The sequence below is a fragment of the Hemibagrus wyckioides genome, linkage group LG06, assembly GCF_019097595.1.
Source record: "Hemibagrus wyckioides isolate EC202008001 linkage group LG06, SWU_Hwy_1.0, whole genome shotgun sequence".
Taxonomy (NCBI): Eukaryota; Metazoa; Chordata; class Actinopteri; order Siluriformes; family Bagridae; genus Hemibagrus; species Hemibagrus wyckioides.
In genome coordinates, this window is record NC_080715.1 from 34,189,355 (window position 1) to 34,206,854 (window position 17,500).

Here is a 17,500-nt window from a genome sequence, read left to right on the forward strand (position 1 = left end):
CTCCAGGTTCCTCCTTCCGTAGTGAATATACCGGCTGAATTACAAATGGCGTCCGACCTCTGATTCAAGTGCACTAGATAGGGTAAGACGTAATGGCTTCTCGGGGCTGTGTAGTGTACGTGCACAGGAAGCAGTGGACTATTTGGGATCGTCCCGCTAACAGCTGGTGTTGACACTGATAGTGCCTTCAGTTTTAAATTTCCCTCTTCCTCTGCCGCGCTATAAGCAGTTCCGCTTTCCGTTTTTCTGTGAGTCAGATCATTTGACTCAGTTCACCCATAAGAGCCGACTCCCTTGCCTCTCAAAATGTCTCGATGTGAATCGTGTGTGTAATGGACATTTCGAATCATTTCTGTCGGTCAGGTCATTTGACTCAACACACACATAAGAGCCGACACCTTCTCCTCCCAAAATGCATCAGTGTTAATCATGTGTGTAACGGGTAAAATGTTTATTTGTGAACTGTGAGAATTCTGAATCATTTTTGTGAATCAGATACTTTGACTCATTTCCCCAATAAGAGTCGACTCCTTCTGCTTCCAAAATGTGTGACTGTGAATCGTTTGTGTAAGGCAAATTCTGAATCATTTGTTGTGAATCAGATAATTTGACTCAATTCACCAATAAGAGCCGACTCTTTCTGCTTCCAAAATATGTCACTGTGAATAGTTTGTGTAAGGGGAATTCTGAATCTTTTTTGTGAGTCATATTTGACTCAATACACTAATAAGAGCCGACTCTTTCTGCTTCCAAAATGTGTCACTGTGAATCGTTTGTGTAAGGAGAATTCTGAATCATTTTTTGTGAATCAGATCATTTGACTCAATTCCCCAATAAGAGTCGACTCCTTCTGCTTCCAAAATGTGTGACTGTGAATGTTCATGTAAGGTGAATTCTGAATCATTTTTTGTGAATCAGATAGTTTGACTCAATTCACCAATAAGAGTCGACTCTTTCTGCTTCCAAAATGTGTCACTGTGACTCGTTTGTGTAAGGAAAATTCTGAATCATTTTTGTGAATCAGATCATTAAATGAAAAGACTCCCAAAAGGTTCTTTCCTTCTTTTACTAAATCAGATCACCAGAAATGACCATATTTAAGCAATTCTATACTAAAGCATCCACAATATTTATTTTTTTCATTTTGTTGAAGTATAATGAATCCTGGCTAAAATCTCAGTTTTATAAGACTCAATGTGACACCTGGGTGAGAAATAGGCCTGATCAATTTCCAGGTAAAAGCAGCCATTTTGCATTGGACATGTTGCACTTTATTTCCATGGAAAAGGTGAAAGATTCACATGAGCATCGATTTGAATTTTAGCACTGAACTGAAACAATTCCGCTTTCAGTTCCTGGAAGCAGGACACATTAGGGAAGGAGGAAGAGGTGTGTCATATAAATACTCTGACCTGCCAAAGTATGTGGACGCTCCATCGTCACACCCACACATATCATGATGTCCAGATTTCTTCCCATGTCTTTGCTTTGTAATAAACTCCACTAGCTTTTAGAGAAAAAAAAAACAGGATTTGTGTAGAAGACTCTTTGAAGGTGCATGCTGGAAGGAAGGAAGGAAGGAAGGAAGGAAGGCATAGTATCCAGCCTGGTCAGCTCTAACAGTCTTGACTTGAATGTTGCATTCACATGTTACCTTGTGTTCATGCACAGACCTAGGAATCTGGATTAATCACTTGCATTTGCATTTTTTCTACTCTAATAAATTATCAGGAACAGGTAATGATTGCTATTTAATGTTTCCTTTGTTTAGAAGCTACTATCACATTCACAGTGATACATAATTGCAGAAATCTGTCAGTTAGGATGTAATCCTAGGATGTGGTGCACGGTTTACGTAAATCAGCCTATTGGGTTTCTGATAAACAAGTGGTGGCGGGGCTCAGGGATGACTCTGGCTGCCGGTAGATGCGGTTTTGTGTTTTCCCGAGCTGCCTTCAGCGGTATGCGAGCCGGAGAGCGTGCACACTACAATCCCCACACGTCCGCCTTTCCGCTCCGCGAGCGATCGCTGATTGGTCCGCTCCGCACTCGTCTCCGCCTACACGTGTTGATCTGACACCGCTATTCGCGGACGCGCTTGTCAATCACGCGTTTGCTTCAACTCGTCCTACATAGACACACTCCTGCTGAGAGCTCGGGACTGGACCGCAAAGCGGAGAACGGGGCGCGAGACAATGTTAATGCTGTAAGTGTGTTTTGTTTTTGTGTGTGTGTGTGTGTGTGTGTGTGTGTGTGTGTATGTATGTGTTTTGATCCGATATGAACGAAGCAAATCTTTGTGAAAGCGTGTGTTTTTCTGGTTCAGGAGGTGACTAAATGCAGCCGTTTCGTCAAACACACACAACTTAATGCACACAAGACATTATTCCTGCATGCTTTCTTTAAAACCTCTCTCCTCACTAACATATCTCTAGATATTTATTTATTTACTAATATTAAAGTTAATCAGATAATCTGACACTTTGTACTCTTTGAGTTGTGTTCAGCCATCGATTGCATAAAAGGTAAACATTTTATTTGTGTCAATGCTCTTGCAAAAAACAAACAAAAAAAGGGTGTTTGGGCAAAAAAAAAAATCAGGGTGTTTATATCTGCAGGAAATAATGCAGTAGGTTTCTTGGAAGTAATGCAGGTCTAACACAACATAACGCGCACACACACACACACACACGTATACACACTTCTCTATTTTCTGCACAGCTCCCATCAGAATTAAAGCTAAAGAAAAACCCCAGTGATGGATGTGAGAGATGGAACAGCGGTGTGGGAAGCGCTGGCCAGCCGAGACTCGGGCTCCAGAGACGCTGCCATGGAGCACATCGAGCAGGACGTGAAGAGGAAGGTGGAGAGTATAGGACCGTTCCTGAAATCATCATCATCATCATCGTTGTCGCTGTCGTCGCATCCCGGGACGGCTCAAGATCTCAACTATGTCCTGGCTCGTCTCCTCATGCTCTCCAAGAGGTGTCCTTACGGAGACGTCAGGGAAAGATGCGTCTGGCTGCTCCAAGGTGTCCAGGTAAGAAACAAGGGGATTTGTTAAAAAAGAAAAAAAGGAAATATTTGAAAGAAAAGTGAGGGGGGGGGGGGGGGGGGTCAAAGACTAGGGAGCGAAAGGAGTCTGGACAAAGAGCAAGCTCCAGGGTCCAAGAGTCCATCCTGAGCCTTGGGTCTGTACATGGTTTCACACCTTCACGATACATCTTTATGTGGCTCTCCTTCAGGGTTTCCCGGTTTCCTCCCACTTTCTCCTGCCCATTTAGGGCGTGAACACTAGGCTCCGCCCATTACCTGGAGGAGACAGTGCGTTCAGTGATGGATTGATGAAATGCTAAAGCCTAAACCAGCAGAGATTAAACTCCGCCTCCATTTGATGCTAATCGGTTTAAAACTTTGTTCAGATAGCCTGAATTTAAGCAAATCTTTCATCCTGCATTTCAGAGGGTTAGTGGAAAGCAGCCGTCCAGTTAATTCTGACTTTCATTGGATTTAAAATGCTGCAGCTGAGACAGCAGCTGACATCGAAATCCAGAGCCAATGAATTGTATGATTACTTATGGTGATTTGGTAGTGCTGTTTGTGTTTGTGTGTGTGTGTGTGTTTGTAACAGCTCTCAGAATAGCACTGTCGGGGGTTACAGGGGTTTGTTTCCCACAGTGCATTCTGCTCCGTGTCACTGGGTTCAACTTGAAAGAGGGGATCAGTCTGTGTAGCACCGTGATGTGTGTGTGTGTGTGTGTGTGTGTGTGTGTGTATGTGTGAGTGAGTGAGTGTGTGTGGATGTTCTTATGAGGCCATGACCAGTCCTCATAAAGAAAGTTCATTTTTATGAACAAAAAGATTTCGATGTGTGTGTGTGTGTGTGATGTTATATCACTGATATACCCACCTGTCATCCACTACAACACTTTCCTTCGCTTGTGTTGAAGTGAAATGTTTTGAAACACAGACTTATGATGTCATAACTACAGCTCTGTCTAAGCCACGCCTCTAAATTCCACATGAACTCATTTTTAGTTAAGGAGATCACATGATCCAGCAGATGTGAGGCATTAGCATGATGTTACCTGGAAGTTCTGTAGAACTTTCCTTCAGTTCCGGTCCGTTTGTTGTGTGGGAAACGAGTTGCCCGGCGCTCTGTTGTGTAGCGTTGTGTTGTGTACTGTTGTGTAGCGTTGTGTTGTGGCATATTTACATTAACTGGTTGTGCTGTGTTAGCTTTGCTTGAGCTTCTGTGTTCATTAACACTAGCGTGTAATTTCATTAACCCTGACACTCACATCACTGCATCCACACACACACACACACACACAGAAACAAACGAGTCTCTGTTCTCTCAATCCAGCCTAGCGGAAATGTGCTAGCTGAGTTGGGTTTTTTTTGACGTATCTTGCGTATGTCTGTCCGTAGCACTTTTTCACGTCATTGCTTATTGTTTGTTTCTTATTTCTGGTTGTGTTTTTGGATGACCGACAGCACAGATTTGCTCCAGATCTTTTACACGCTGCGAGCTTGCTTTCAAACATCATCATGAAGAGAATTCCGGGATACGAGGACAGATCATGAGATCGAACCAAACTCTGACACTGTGATACTGAGATGAGAAGAAAAAACAGTTGAATATGAACTTTGGCCTACTAAGCGGCACAGTTGCACTGCAGCTTATATACACACACACACACACACACACACACACACACACACACACACACAGTTGTCACACATGCACAGATAGACACAGTGGGATTACTGCCAGTTGAATGAAAAAAAACAGCCAGAAATAACAGCTTTTACTTCCTGTGTTTGTTGTTTTCTAAGGTATGCAATCAGCCATGCTACACGCACACACGCGCGCGCACACACACGCGCACACACACACACGCACACACACTATTTTTCTTTCTCACATTCATTCATACAGTGCAAAAGTTTATGCTGCCTCCCACCCTCATTTTGCCCATATTTTTCCTATCAGTATTTCAGTGACTTTTCTTTTTGAAAACCAAAATGAATTAGAGATTTTTTTTAAAAATGCTGCTTGCAAAAGTATTCTAGGAACTGGAACTGTTTGTCAGATTAATTATATTGTTTTAACGATGACACAATTGATTCAAAAAGACATCAGATAGTGAGAAGATTAGTAGAAGATGGAGCAAATCAGTCAGGAAGAAATTCACATTCAAATTTTATTTGTCGCATACATACAAAATATAAGAAATATTAAGAAATAAATAAAAAAAAATGTAAAACTGGAATATAAAAATGAGAAATACAATGTAAATTAAAATGTTAAACTAAGATATAAAATATAAGAAATAATTTAAATAAAAATGTAAAACTAGAATATAAAATATAAAATACAATTTAAATATTAATGTAAATCTAGAATATAAAATATAAGAAATAATTTAAACAAAATTGTAAAAACTAGAATATAAAATATAAGAAATAATTAAAATAAAAATGTAAATCTAGAATATAAAATATAAGAAATACAATTTAAATAAAAATGTAAAACTAGAATATAAAATATAAGAAAAAGGTAAAACTAAAATATAAAAATAATCTAAATAAAAATTTAAAACTAGAATGTACAAATATAAGAAATAATTTAAATAAAAATGTAAAACAAGAACATAAAAATGAGAAATAATTTAAATAAAGATGTAAAAACAGAATATAAAATCATTTGAAATATATTAAATAAAAATGTAAAACTAGAATCTAAAAATATGAGAAATACACTAGAGGAAAATAAGAATCTAAAAAAAAGAATATGAAATATGAAAAGAATATAGAATATCAGAACAAAATATAAAATAAATGAATTAAACGATCTATAAAAATAAAAAATAGAATAAAATTAAACAACTATATAATAGATATGAATGGAATAAGCAGAATATAAGAATGGAAAAGAAATTGGTAGAATAAATAAACAAAAACTAATTTGGTGACTTTGGCCGATCTCACCGGCGCCATCTTGGAATAGATTAAAACTAGTATTAAGTTTTTGTCTGAAGGGTTGAATCCTTTCACAAACAACAGCTTCTTTTTTTAATTTTGCAAAGTAATTAATTTAAAAAGATCAGTTTGCAGAAAAGAAATTAGTCTTGATCATTTCTACAGGAACTGGGCTACTGTTAAGGAGTTGAATACTTTTGCAAAGCATTGTACAAGCTGTGTGTGTGTGTGTGTGAGAGAGAGCGAGAGAGAGACACATTTCTCTCCGTTGATCCGTGACGAGAGAGGAGATGAGGGTTTCAGGATGTTAAAGGAAGGCAGGTTCAGTAACATCACCAAGGGCACTTGGGTAAACATACACACTGGAAGGGTTCATAACAATGATGATGTAGCCACTAGTGTGCTCCGTGTGCCCTAGTGTGAGGGGGTGTGTCTGTGTGTGCGGTAGGGTCAACACACAGCTGATCAGATATGCAAACAAATCTAAATATAGCAAGACAGGGTCACAGGAATAGCGAGTGATAAACCATCAGAATTCACGCTCTTCTTCTGAATTCATGTTCTTCTTCTGAATTCACGTTGTTCTTCTGAATTCACGTTCTTCTTTTGAATTCTCGTTCTTCTTCTGAATTCATCTTCTGAATTCTCGTTCTTCTGAATTCTCGTTCTTCTTCTGAATTCATCTTCTGAATTCATCTTCTTCTGAATTCATCTTCTTCTGAATTCTCGTTCTTCTTCTGAATTCATCTTCTGAATTCTCGTTCTTCTTCTGAATTCTTCATCTTCTGAATTCTCGTTCTTCTTCTGAATTCATCTTCTTCTGAATTCTCGTTCTTCTTCTGAATTCATCTTCTTCTGAATTCTCGTTCTTCTTCTGAATTCATCTTCTGAATTCTCGTTCTTCTTCTGAATTCATCTTCTGAATTCATGTTCTTCTGAATTCACGTTGTTCTTCTTCTGAATTCACGTTGTTCTTTTGAATTCACGTTGTTCTTCTTTTGAATTCTCGTTCTTCTTCTGAATTCATCTTCTTCTTCTGAATTCATCTTCTTCTTCTGAATTCTCGTTCTTCTTCTGAATTCATCTTCTGAATTCTCGTTCTTCTGAATTCTCGTTCTTCTTCTGAATTCATCTTCTTCTGAATTCTCGTTCTTCTTCTGAATTCTCGTTCTTCTTCTGAATTCATCTTCTTCTGAATTCTCGTTCTTCTTCTGAATTCATCTTCTGAATTCTCATTCTTCTTCTGAATTCTCATTCTTCTTCTGGATTCATGTTCTTCTTCTGAATTCATCTTCTTCTGAATTCTCGTTCTTCTTCTGAATTCACCTTCTTCTGGATTCATGTTCTTCTTCTGAATTCTGGTTCTTCTGAATTTATGTTCTTCTTCTAGGATGGATTTCCACTGGATTGGTGGAAAAGCGTGGCTCTGGATTTGGGTTCATTCAGCTCCAGTGAGTTCAGTGCCCTCTGGTTTCTCGGAGGAGAATTGCAAAACGATGCGTCATCTGCGGTCTCATTGAACACAGATGGAAATTCCATAATATTTGGAAGTGATTTCAATTCAGCAAAAAAAGTAGCAAAAAAAAACAACAAAAAAACCAAAACCCTGAAGTGACCGGAAGACCTAGAATGGAAAGAAGTAACCTAGAACATGGTTATCATACCCTACATGTGCTTGAGCAACGTTTACATACATACTTAAGATTCCCGGACAGACATAAAGCCGACAGGATCGGCTCCCGGGAATTAACGGAAGCTCTGGAAATAATATCCACACATAAACATCAGTGATGTGTGAAAGTGACCCGGAGTCTGAACTTCTGACCTGCATCTGATACTCCAGCTGAAACATTTCCATTTCTGTCTCCTGGAAATAGCTGTAGGAGTCATGTTTTGTGTGAGTGTGTGAGTGTGTGAGTGTGTGAGTGTGTGAGTGTGTGAGTGTGTGAGTGTGTGAGTGTGTGAGTGTGTGAGTGTGTGTGTGTGTGTGAGAGAGAGAGAGAGAGTGCTTGTGTGTGTGTGTGTGTGAGAGAGAAAGAGACAGAGAGAGAGAGAGAGATAGCGTGTGTGTGTATGTGTGTGAGAGAGAGAGAGAGAGAGGGAGAGTGTGTGTGTGTGTGTGTGTGTGAGAGTGAGTGTGTGTGTGTGTGTGTGTGTGTGTGTGTGAGAGAGAGAGGGAGAGTGTGTGTGTGTGTGTGTGTGTGTGTGAGAGTGAGTGTGTGTGTGTGTGTGTGTGAGAGAGAGAGAGAGAGGGAGAGTGTGTGTGTGTACACAGTATAAGAGGAGAGATTATTCCTCTTGTTCTTATTAGAGGAAGACGGACTTTAGAAAGGAAAAAAGCGTCTTCATGGAAGGAGAAGGGCGACGCAGCAGCACGCTGAAGGCGGGGTGTGTGTGTTTTGATGTCGCTGGCTGGAGGTCAAAGGTCACAGTGGGGAAGTGGAACAGAGACAGACATCCTTAGGAAGCTCTCTGAATTCTACGCCAGAGCTTTCGGGCCAAAAACAGGGCAAGAGTTCTGAAGGAAACCACCATCAAGTGCAGCACAATACTGCCAGAAAAATCTTTCCAGATACTTTGTTAGAGCGAAAAACATTGTTAGGTCATAAATATACTGTGTGGTCATAAACGTCCACTGTGTTACTCTGAAAGGTCTGGAAAGATGACCAGCAGAAAGATCTAGAATCTCATGTTTACTGTTAGAAATATTATGATCTGTTTATCTGTTATTATTATCTAGATACTATTTAGACAGACGATAGAGAGACAGACCGAGAAACGGAGAGATAGATGGAGAGATTGACATTGAGAGTGTGTGTGTGAATATTTGTGTGTGAGAGTGTGTGTGTGTGAATATTTGTGTGTGAGTGTGTGTGTGTGAGAGAGAGAGAGAGAGAGAGAGAGAGAGAGAGAGTGTGTGTGTGTGTGTGTGTGTGTGTGTGTGTGTGTGTGTGTGTGTAACCAGCAGGGGGTGGTGTTGCTCCATGGTAAAACCTCACACACACACACACACACACACACACACACACACACACACACATATACATATATATATACACACAAACACACACTCGGGAAATTTCCACAGCTTGACCCGAGCTCTGGCTCAGTTGTGTGTGTTTATGAAGCGGTGTATTTCTCGACACTCGGGTCATTTTACTCTCAGATCTAACACATGGAACAGCACATGCACGGCCCTGATCATATCACTCTACTCGCATGTCAGGGCAAGAAACCCCACCTGAGGTCCGGCCATGACTCTTAGAGACCATTTATTTAAAATAACTTAAAATAAGATAAGATAATGATGTCATAAGAGGTGAGAGGTGATGATTTAGAATTAGAAATTATTTATACACTTCTGTTTATTTATTAAAGCAAATATTTTATGTTTTATTCTTAAAATAAAACTCAGACATGAGTGGAGTCTTTCTGAGTGTGGAGGATGACGCACATCAATAACCTGTCAGTCACACATCATTCACATATCAATCCCCTATCAATCACACATCAATCATCTATCAATCACATATCAATCTCGAGCTCATGACAGTAGAAGATTTGTATGTTACATTAATCAGCTCCAGTGAAGCAGGAAGTCATGCTGAAGTTCTCTGCCAGATGTCGCGTCTCTGTGAAGTCAGTCCTGTGTGTTTTTTTCAGTTTCAGAAGTCTGCTTTGTGGTGACTCTGGCTTCTGAGTCAGGCCACGGGGGTCAAAACTGTACCAAGTTGCCCCGTGAGTCACGGCCGCATGCGCCACAGATCACACAAGCTCCCAGCGGCGAGGAGGAAGCCATAACGTCTCTCAGACACACGACATGTGTCATAAAGTGGCAGAAAGCTGAAAAGGAAACAGATGATGGCTTTAAAACGATAACCATGCGTAACCCCGGGTTACCATCACACCAAAACCTCGCTTTTAACCACGGGTACAGAAACGTTTCATGCTTATTCAGAAGCGTAGTCTTTTACCCAAGGTTTGGTTTTAAGTGCTGTGCTAACTCAAACCTGGCGTTAGAAATAATTTTACTACACTATATTGCCAAAAGTTTTGGGAGGTCTGCCTTTACATGTATATGAATGTAATATGGAGTTGTCCCACCCTTTGCAGCTATAACAGCTTCAACTCTTCTGGGAAGACTTTCCACAAGGTTTAGGAGTGTGTTTATGGGAATTTTTGACCATTCCTCTCTAGAAGAAGTGCATATGTGAGGTCAGGCACTGATGTTGGACGAGAAGGCCTGGCTCGCAGTCTCCGCTCTAATTCATCCCAAAGGTGTTCTATGGGGTTGAGGTCACGTCTCTGTGCAGGCCAGTCAAGTTCCTCCACACCAAACTCACTCATCCATGTCTTTATGGACCTTGCTTTGTGTACTGGTGTGCAGTCATGTTGGAACAGGAAGGGGTCATCCCCAAACTGTTCCCACAAACAGCATGAAATTGTCCAAAATGTCTTGATATGCTGAAGCATTAAGAGTTCCTTTCACTGGAACTAAGGGGCCAAGTCCAACAACTGAATTCAATGATTTGGAGGGGTGTCCCAATACTTTTGGCAATATAGTGTACATGATTAGCGACACTATCAGAACCTGCCTCATATCAGTTGTAACTTGATAATGTCAAACAGTGAGAGGAGAATCAAAGAAAAACGGGAGAATCCAGTTTTATTTTTACATTTCAACTCAGAAAAATGGACAGAAATCGTATTCAAGTGACTGACTGAAAAATTAGCGGAAGTTGGACAGCAAGTTGTGAAAGTTCCTCACTAGTGTCAAAGCGTGAGATGAAACGTTATTTAAAACACTGGATTCATCCAATTAGGTTGTTGATATGCGAATATGCAAATTAGCCGAAGGTTAATCCCGGGATTAGGAGATTAGAGTGTGAAACCCCAGGTGATGTAGAGCCAGGATTCAGTGGAGGATTGTGTTTAGAAAGAGCAGGGGAATTATTTCCATTTCCATTTAGATGACGCTAACGTAGCGGCGGTGCGTTAAAGAGCGTACGGACAAACGTCTCGTGTTTATTGCTGTCGATTGGCTCGAGGCAAGAAATTGGCAACCTTCCAGAAAGCGTAAATTCATCTGAATCTCTCCGGGGGATATTTTCTGAGATTTTCACCTTCTTAGAAATTCAAACACTCGCTATGATGCCTGTCTGTCTCTCTCTCTCTCTGTCTGTATCTCTCTCTGTCTCGTTCTCTCTCTCTATTTGTCTCTCTCTATCTCTCTAATTTCCCCCTCTCTCTCTCTCTCGCTCGCTCGCTTGCTCGCTCAGAGCCGGTCATGAGACGTGCACAAGGTGGCCACTTTCGTAAGAGTCTCCCGAACCCGCTGACCCCGTGGCGTTTGCTTTGCCGTAGTTTCTAAGCGACAGTAAACGGCTGATAAAGGCAGAAGACGTCACCTGACCTGTGATGCGCCTGCGGCGCATATCCCTCACGTGTTGCTAGGATACGCTACACTTTATTCAATCATAGACATCAGAGTGTTTGTTATTTACTGTGAAGTTAAAACCACTGCATCATTCTGTATAAAGATCACAGAGCTGCTGCGATTGGTCAGTTGACGCATTGATAGACAGGTGATAGATCTTTCTCTCTCTCTCTCTCTCTCTCTCTCTCTCTCTCTCTCTCTCTCTCTCTCTCTCTCTCTCTGGGATGTTTTTCACCTTCTCTACCCCGAACAACCTTCCGACAGGAAGGCGATTCTGGGAATTCCGCATCCCACCACATGATGAAAGGAATACAGTGATTAGCTCAGAGGTTATTAGTGTAGGTTTGTCGGTGTGCGGTTTCATGCTGTGCGAATTACAACGTGACAGCTGCTCGATTACACAATCTGACATCGCTACTAAGTTTACACCAAGTCCTGTTAGGAAAAGGTGAAGCAATGATGTGGCCGAGATTAGGAGAATTTGTCACCTGAGAGGGAGATTATGGGAATGATAGAATCCTGCTGATAAAATGATACAGTGTGTGTGTGACAGAGAGAGAGAGACAGAGACAGATTGAATGAGTGAGTGAGAGTGAGAGAGTAAGAGAGAGTGAGTGAGTGTGAGAGAGAGAGACACAGAGTGAATGAGTGAGTGTGTGAGAGAGAGACAGAGAGAGAGAAGGAGAGAGAGAGCAACCAAGGTTCAAAATTCCGTCTGCTTGCAGGGACAAAGTGAACATCAGTGTTCAATCTAAACATCTGCATTTTTCTGGAAACAATACAGAACATTGTGTAACGGTGGAGGAGAGACTACAGCCTGACAGAGAGAGAGAGAGAGAGAGAGAGAGAGAGAATGAGAGAAAGTTGGAGAAGAAAAAATAAAGCTGTTGTGAGTACAGTGAGACACACACAGATGGCACAAGCCTTCGTTTCAAACCAGCTTCATCAGTCATCTCTAAAGTGGCAGGATGTTTCTTACTGAGACACACACACACACACACACACACACACAATCCAGAGGGAGATTTCAACCACCTCTTCACCTCACAGCGTCCCGAACCTCTCACTCTCAGCCAGCTCTCATCCTTCGCCCTTCAGAAGCGAACTGAAATTTGATCCCTCATAACTTTTCTGCTTGGATTTCCGCCAAGGTAAACAGAAAAGGAAAAAAACTTATCGCGTATACCAGAGCTTTTGTATTTGATTTTGGATACGCACCAGTACAAACACACAAAAGGCCTGTCCTTATCGAGAAAGCCTCGCAGTTTAGAAATGATCAAACTCAAACTGGAAGAAGACAAAAAGCTCTTGTTTGAACCCGTAACCTGATTAGAAACCTTCCACCTTATTTAGCAACACCGGTCAGGTCACGTGACCAGGAACGACTGAGTCATTTCGTTCACTTTTCTTCAGGAAGTTGCTCGTTTTATCCCGTAAACGGATCTCAGGAGGATTTTTTATTTTCCCGTACCTGTTGTTGTTAATCTACGTGCATGCAAGTTATTCTGAATGAATATGAATGCCTCCGGTGTGTATTTTTAGCGAGTCGTCTCTAGCCGAGTCAGCGATTGTGGTCAGCAGAGATTTATTTATTTTTTGTCCTTCCTTCAGCAGATTTTGAGTGCAGAGTATAAAGCAATTATTATGAGCAAACATCACGGTGGATTACAATTCACCCCAAGCTTCAATTAGAAATGTACAGTGCATGAGAATGTCTCCTCCAAAAGTATCAGAACGACAACACCAATCCTTTTTTTTTGCGCTATACAACAGACATTTAAGTTTGTGATCAAAAGATCCAGATGTGTTAAACACATAAAACAGAACCGTTTATATAGGTTACCAAAAGTATTGGAACTGACATCACCACACTGTTGCATTCTTCTTTTGTGAAGCTTTTCCAGGTTTGTCGTGCAGTTGTTGTGTGTTTCCGGAGGTGAAATGCTGCTCATTTGGGTTCAAATCTGCTGACCAACTTGTCCACTCTTAAACTTTCCCCTGATGAAGTTCTTTGTTTAGTTTTGCCTTCTAAATTCATTCTGCTGCTACCAGTGTGAGCTCCATCATCATCAAAGATTAGAGAGAATGTTCTAGAAGCAGCCTTGTGAGCTTGCGCTACCAACACCATGCTTCACAGATCATTTTAGATCATGATCTGATCCTTTCTTTCTCCACTCTTTGGTCTTCTTGCTTCAAGAACTTTTGTAGCTCATCTCTGAACTACTTCCTGAACTCCAGTCTGTTCTTCTGATGATGAGAGGTTTGAATCTTGTGATATGGTCTCGATATTTCTGCTTTTTCCGTCTGTGGATTATGATTCCTTCGCATTTTCCTGTGGAGGTTCTTGATGTTGGAGTCTTGTTTTTGGGTTTTTCTTCACACTTGCAATGTTTCTGTCATCATCTGCTCTTGTTCTCTTTGGCGGACCTGTTCCATGTCTGGTTGCTCAGTGGTTTCTTTCTACTTCAGGACGTTCAGGATTGTTGTATCGTCTCTGCTTAATGTTTGTGAAGTTCCTCCTTTCTCAGCTTCACAATGGCTCACTTTTCTCCCATAGACAGCTCTCTGGTCTTTATGTTGGTTTATCTTTTTAACAAGTGCAGTCTTTACAGGAGAAGTCAGGACTCAAACTAAGACTAGACCTTTCGATATATTAATTGTTTAAACACTCATTATATCAGGACACACCTGAGTGAAGCAAATCTGCATAGAAATAACAGGAAATAGAAGCTGAAATTCCTTCTCATGTTCATCTTTTGAGCTGGAACAGTTGAATGTGTCATGTTTTTTAGTCGTGTTTTTATTAGGTTTGTCCCACAGAACCTTCTGAATTGTGGACGTACCACTGTCGAGTAAAATACAGTGGAACCTCGGCATAGGAATTTAATCTGTTCTTAAGGTGAAAATTTGTATTGCGGAATGAATTTTCCCATAAGAAACAATGTAAATGCAAATAATCAGTTGGCTTCACTTGGCTTGATGCTGACAAGTTTTGAACGGCTCTCGGATGTCTCGGACGCACAACTCAGCTGGCGTTCGTTTCGGTTAGTTCGTACGCTGAAAATGCTTTGTATGCTGATGTAAATTTCACTTCTTAAGGTGAAAATTCCTAAGGAAGGGCGTTTGCCAAGGTTCCACCTCTCGCTAACATCATCCATGCTACGCTATTCGTCAGTCTAACCTGCTTTCACCCAATACCTGAAGTTAATCTCTGTAGGTAAATTTTTTTCAAGTATATGCTTTTATTTATTTATTTATTTTATTTTTTGAGAGTTCATTTGTTCCACCTGTACGCACAGGTTAATAATTCAGTGGCGATTACCAGGGAAGGATTTCTGCTTTGTCAGTAATATTAATAATTAATGCGCATTAATGGAGCGATTCATTTTCCGGTGTGTTATAGTGTGTCCGTGAATTAAATTGTGTCCTTTTGAAATGTCAGTCGCATTGGTTTGTGTGTGTGTGTGTGTGTGTGTGTGTGTGTGTGTGTGTGTGTAGACTCTAATGAATATCATGTCCAGGTGTTTTTGCTTCTGTTCAGTACAAATAGTTCTTTCAGCTAGAGTTATGACCGAACCCCACCCTCTGACTGGCTTACTCAATTACAGCGTGTGTGTGTGTGTGTGTGTCAGCTAGCCCCCTTTTAATACAGGCAAGAGTCCAGGGTCTATTTACTCTCCGTCATTAACAGGAGAGAAAAGCAGACCGCAAAAAAAGTTCTGTTCTTCGACATTCCCATCTTCACTCCAACCCCAGCTGACATCCCATTGTCTAAACCACACGGCTTTGCCTGGCTCTGACTGGCTGGGAGTGGACACACCTCCAGACCTCTAGAATGTGTTTGCGTGAGTTGGGGAAAAAAATAGAAAATTTAAAGCAGTTGACAGAAAAAAAACAGAGAGAGAGGGAGGGAGGGAAAGGGCGAGAGAATTCAAGCATCTCAATTGTTGGACTCAGTTCAAAAACTTCTAGGAAAAACCGAGAGCTGTTTTTTTGTGGTGGAGCTCTGAATGTTACAAGCTGCATTTCTTTTCTTTTATTGCCCCTTCCTTCAGCTCTCATTCAGACTAGAAGTTCCTGGAACCTTGGTCGGAACAGAGCTGAACAGAACTTTACATTCGAACACAAACAACCTCCAAGACGCCCATGCATCATCATCATCATCATCATCATCCTTCACAAATACATGATCCAGTCCTTCTCATTTTCTCCGAATTTCAGTAAAGGAATGTGAAACGTCCTCCAGAGCGCTCGTTTCAGATGATTGATGTGTTTATGAGCACATGCTGGCTCTCTGCCAGGTCTTGTTTTACATGCCGCGGCGAAAACAGCTTGGCTTTTTATTCGAGTGGAAGGTTTAACTCTGTGCTGTACACCGTCTCGAGTCTCGAACCCCTGCTTTCACTCGTCATTACCATCTCAGTCAGAAGTCTGAGGAGCTGCAGGATGTCTGAGGAGATAAAGTTTACACACAGAGAGAGAAAGAGAGAGAGGAACAGTAGATATCCCTTTTTATTAGTCTGGTCACAGCACGTCTTCAGGCAGCACTGTGTGTTTTTTTTATTATTTATTTATTTATTTATTTATTTATTTTTTTACTAATTTTTTGCTTTTTTACTTTTGTATTTTTTTCTCCAGTGGCGATCTTTCACATTAGGAGGCTGGATGGAAATGCTCATATTATATAAATAAATAAATTTAAAATGTGGATTAAACAACAGCGGATGACATAAATGTAAAAATTCTAGCAGTATGAACAAGGTAAGACTTCGCGACCAGACAAAGACAGTGCTGAACCAACCAATCACAAGACAGGGGGTGGAGACTAGACACGACAATGCACAAATGTAAAAAAAAAAAAAAAACTTCTCAAAACCATTAAAGCCCTAATTTTCGTCTGTTTTGACGTTTACTGTAACCATAAGAATTGTTACAGTCCTCCATACTATTTCTTGTCAACTTGTGACTGTTTGGCTATAAAACAGCAGTATGACGTAGTACCGTAGTTACAGCCTAGCTTGATCCGAGCGGGATTTCTCTGCGGTTCCACTGGATGGTCCGTGGCATCGACTTCAGACCCTGAAACGTGTGTTATATCTATCAGATAGCACTTTATCTTCATGCCAACAGAGCTGTGACACGGCGACTCGTCACAGCTTTGTGCTAACATAGCTCGTAGTCCAGGTGTTAATCAGTATTACGGCTCCAGATATGTTGAATCCGAGCACTCGGAAGGCGTCGGTTCATTTTGTAGAACGTTAAAGCTGCTAACGTGGTACAGTGAGTCGAATTGTGCATGTTGGAATGTAAGCGAGTGTATAATCATTAAACTCTCGTAAGGAGACATAACAGGTTCCTTAACGATTTTTTTTATTAAGTTTATTAGCCTCGAGACGGAAAAAGTGAAAGCTGATTTGTTTACGGTTACATGATCTGTAACGTATCAAAGATTAAGTGTGTGTGTGTATATGTGTATATATATATATATATATATATATATATATATTAAAATGGATGGATAGATGGATGGATAAATAGATGGAACTATAGATAGAAAAATGGGTGGATAGATGGATGGAACTGTGGATGGAGAAATGAATAGATAGATGGGTGAGCCAATGGATGGAACTGTGGATGGATAAATGGATGGATAGATGGATGGAACGATGGATAGAAAAAATGAATAGACAGATGGATGGAAAATGATTTTTTTATTTTTTGTTTATTAACCTTGAGACAGAAAAAGAGTAAAAGCTGATTTGTTTATGTTTTTAAGATCAGAATATTGACCTGGTCGATCTGTAACATATTAAAGGAGATTAAATGTATTATGATGGTACTGTGAAGAGCAGGAAGTGGAACTGTAGCAAGAACGCAGAAGTGGACGATAACGAGGGGGAAAAAATATCCTGAGGAACCGAGAGTAGAAAAGCAGAAGTCCGAGAGCAGAAACACTGCAGAAAGAATCTGGGTATAAAGTGAACAAGTTGTAGTTTTGAGCACTTGGATATGGATTGCATCCTTGTTTATAGATCTTAATAAAATAATACATCGTGTTTTATAGGTTGTTGTTTCTAT

General features: G+C 40.6%; 2 protein-coding genes across 5 annotated transcripts in view; one reads left to right on the top strand and one right to left on the bottom strand.

The window, feature by feature from the left end:
- The window catches only part of cep57l1 (centrosomal protein 57, like 1), a 5,534-nt gene extending 5,444 nt beyond the window's left edge, over positions 1-90 (bottom strand). For all 3 annotated transcript variants that reach the window (XM_058392106.1, XM_058392105.1, XM_058392107.1), the window contains exon 1: positions 1-90. This exon is cut by the window's left edge and continues 67 nt beyond it. The gene's annotated coding sequence lies outside the window, so the exon portion shown is untranslated.
- Positions 91-2,053: 1,963 nt separating this feature from the next.
- The window catches only part of sesn1 (sestrin 1), a 52,407-nt gene continuing 36,960 nt past the window's right edge, over positions 2,054-17,500 (top strand). Inside the window, exons 1-2 of one of the 2 annotated variants that reach the window (XM_058392103.1) lie at positions 2,054-2,206; positions 2,722-3,040. In XM_058392103.1, the coding sequence (XP_058248086.1) occupies positions 2,759-3,040 (282 nt within the window). In that variant the 5' untranslated portion in view covers positions 2,054-2,206; positions 2,722-2,758. The remainder of the gene's footprint in view (positions 2,207-2,721; positions 3,041-17,500) is intronic. The other variant, XM_058392101.1, reaches the window with a different exon arrangement.